This window comes from Microtus ochrogaster, chromosome 1 (assembly GCF_000317375.1).
Source record: "Microtus ochrogaster isolate Prairie Vole_2 chromosome 1, MicOch1.0, whole genome shotgun sequence".
Lineage (NCBI taxonomy): Eukaryota > Metazoa > Chordata > Mammalia > Rodentia > Cricetidae > Microtus > Microtus ochrogaster.
This window is the reverse complement of record NC_022009.1, coordinates 54219693-54223159: the sequence shown is the minus strand read 5'-3', so window position 1 is coordinate 54223159 and position 3467 is coordinate 54219693. Positions and strand designations below refer to the sequence as shown.

At 49.7% G+C, this 3467-nt stretch overlaps 1 protein-coding gene across 1 annotated transcript in view; it reads right to left on the bottom strand.

The window, feature by feature from the left end:
• Positions 1–2038: 2038 nt before the first annotated feature.
• Positions 2039–3467, bottom strand: part of LOC101990465 (NUT family member 2-like) — a 2688-nt gene continuing 1259 nt past the window's right edge. Inside the window, exons 3-4 of the mRNA XM_005343694.1 lie at positions 3260–3376; positions 2039–2794 (exon numbers count right to left, since the gene is read on the bottom strand). Coding sequence (XP_005343751.1) covers positions 2039–2794; positions 3260–3376 — 873 coding nt within the window. The remainder of the gene's footprint in view (positions 2795–3259; positions 3377–3467) is intronic.

Below are 3467 nucleotides of genomic sequence, written 5' to 3'. Positions count from 1 at the left end.
CTTTTGACTCGTGTGTTTTCTGACTCTGGGGTTCTCCTTCAGCACATGATGAACTGGCATGCAGGGTTGGACCAATGGGCTAAAAGGAGAGACTAGCTCTTCTTGATTCATTCCTCTTCTTGTCCTTATTGGGATTTTATTCCTATCCTCATGAGGGAGATGTCACTGTTGTTAAGTGTCAGATTTCATCCTCATGTGTGTGTGAGAACCTGACTGTTGGAGTAAACAAGGACCAAAGCCACACCAAGGAAGGACTATGGCATGAAGGGTGGATGAGAATCAGAAACGAACCACTGATGAGTGCTGTCTTAACCACTGTAAATAGTTAATTTAATGATTAAATGATGCCAAAGGTCACAGGTTTGTGCAAAAAGCATCTTCTGTGATGTCACAGCTGAGGATTCAGAAAATGACTCAGAGTCTTGGCACAGAGCCAATACAAGTTGAGGGAGAAAACCCCATGAACTAGCCCAGGGCCTACACCAAGTCCTCTCCTACATGAGCCTCCTCTGAGCCCCATTTCTTATCTAGCCAAGGGTTGACTTATGTGTGAACACAGTCAGGCTAGCTGATGGGGCAGCCTGGTCAGGAGTCCATGAACAAGGGCCTATTGCATCCCTCCCAGTGCACATGGGCCTGAATAACTCCCTTCATCTGTGGATTAGAATGTGAAACTACAGTCTTGGCTTAGAGGCATAGGCCCATAATCTCAGCCACAAGATAGTGGTGGCATTTCAATGCAGTGAATTTAAGGCCTACTAGCACAACTTAGGAAGACCCTGCCCCAAAAAGCAAAAGGATCTGGGGATATATTTTGGAAGTGTAATGCTAGCCTAGCATACAGAGGTCTTCTGTTCAATTCCCAATAAAGAAAACAAATGAATGGATCTACGAAAGAGAGTCCTCAGGAACAGGCTTCTCCTGTCCAGGGCATGCCCCATCAGAGAGCATCGCATTTGCAACATGTAAGATGGGAGCTGGCTAATGGCCCCTCCAAATGTCAGGCCTTTCCCCCAAACTACCCACTCAAGAAGGCCCTGGCTAGCTGAGGGCTAGATTGATCTTGCCAGCCATGTCTTTAGGAGAGCAAAAAGTACTGCCAAAGTGCAATCACAGGCTAATTCTAGAAACTGGGTAATGGTCCACAGGGATGAAGGCTGGGAAGGCTTTTGAGCACCCACATAATAATAACATGTTCTACATAGTCCTTACAAGCAGAGAGACTTTATGAGGAGTGAGAACCCCAGGGGCTGTTAGTCTGCATTCTGCTAGGATCAATGGATAAATCTGGAAGACCTGGGCCTGCCTCTATGCACCCCCCGAGCATGGCATCTCCAGGTTTTCCCTCATGATCTCCTCCCTCCACAGAGCAACACAGATGTCAGAATGAAAGTAGCAGCCTGTGGAAATTTGAAAGGAAATGGTCTCCAAAGGGAGTGGCATATTAGGAGGTGTGGCCTTGTTGGAGGAAGTGTGTCACTGTGGAGGTGGGCTTTGAGGTCTCATATATATATACACACACACACACTCAGGCCACACCCAGTGAGACAGTTCACTTCCTGTTGCCTGCAGATCAAGATATAAAACTCTCAACTCCTTCTCCAGCACCATGTCTGCCTGCATGCCACCATGTTCTGCCATGATGATAATGGATTGGACCTCTGAACTGCAAGCGAGCCAATTAATTCTTTTCCTGTAGAAGAGTTGCTGTGGTCATGGTGTTTCTTCCCAGAAGTAGAAACCCTAAGACACAGCCACAGCCCTAACACCATTTTCAACAAAACTACTTTTATTCACCATAGCTTACAATCTTCTAAAGTGATAATTCCCTCCCACTCCTTGCCCCACCCCTCGTCCTGCCTTTACTGCCCAGCGCCTCTAACCTTCCAGCTATCCTTTGCACCAGCTGGATCAGTCCTGAGTGAGCAGAAGCTGGATTCTTTTCTATTGCTTCCTTTTGGTGGGAGGAGGTCCGGGGCTGCAGGGTAGAGGCAGAGTGAAACCTCTGCCGGCTTTGAAGGGACACCACACAGGTGGCTCAGTGCCTCTTCTTCCTCTTCCTCTTCCGGGTGCCTAGTGACTCGTGCTTCCTCTTCTGAGCCTGCAATGGTTGAGCTAGCTCCAGGGCTGAAAGTGGCCCTTCAAACACCCCATGACCAGGCCCTGGGTCGGATTTCTTAGCCATGGGAGTCAAGCCTCCAATGAGAGCTCGCTTCTTTGGCTTGGCAATTAGAGATGGATCAGGACTGAAGCCCTTTATCTTTGGAGATGAGGGTTTGGGGATACTATCTGAGTCAGAGAAATCTGCATAGGGGAACAAGTGGCTAGCCGGTTTCCGTGGCACCAGGTTGTACTGGGAGCAGAGGAGGAAGGACAGACTGTGGAGCTCTTCTTTGCCATCGGTGGTTCTGCCCAGGGACTCATGGAGCTCCTCAGTGGCAGGAACTTCTCTGAGATTCACTCCACTTCTGGACCCTGGGCTTTGAGGGTAGGCTTCTTTATCACAGGTAGTAACGGTGGATCTGATGTCTACCGGTGAGGGTAAACATTGGCTACCTGGGAGGACGGAAGGTCTAGGCCCCCATATTTTTGCATTGGTGTCTTCGGGACACTGTTGGTCTGAGAAAGCCATTTGTGAGGAATCTTTTTGCGCACTGGCCTCTCTTTGGGGACCATGGCCATTTTTCTCTGCACCTTGGCTGACAGTCAGTACAGAAGCATTGGCAAGTATCTGAGAGGCATCTTGGTTCAGAGGTGTCGTCTTACAATCTTTCTCCTTCAAAGTCTCCAGCAGCTGTGGGAGGAAATGAGCACATGAGACCCAGGCCAGACTGGAAGGATTAGAGGGTGGCACATTTGGGTGGAGGTGGCCAAGGGTAGAGTCGGGGACTGTGGGTCTGCTGGCTGTCATGCCATGTTCCTTGCAGCTGTGTACTTCACCCTCGTGTTCACACCTTCATCCCCTTCTGAATGAAGCCCCAGGCAGGATGCCCTGACTTCCTGTATGTCAGGGTGAGTCAAGGTCACATGATTCTTATGAACAGGGTCCTCTCTTTCCCTGTCCACTTGGTGTCCCTTAGCATCCTACTCTCTTTGGGGTCCTCCCTTCCCTGCCCAGTTCCTCCTCTTGGTACTCAGGCTTCCCTGCCCATGTTTGCCTAGTGTCTCTCTGTATCCTGCCTGCCTGGTAGCTGCTTGCCTCTTGCCTACTTCCTGCTGCTTCCCCTTTGTCCCTAGTGCTCACCCCTTTCCCGTCTACCTGCTCGACAGTGACCTCTTCCTCATACTCCAGCGCCTTCATGAGAGCCAGTATGTCCATCTCTGGTTTGGAAGATAGGATTTCTGCCATAAATTGGGGGTTTATTATGGCCTCCACCTATAAATGGAAGGGAAAGGACTTGAGTGCCTGGAGGCAGGGTATCTGCAAGCCAAAGGGACCTCTGTCTTGCCCTGTGTTGCTACCAAGT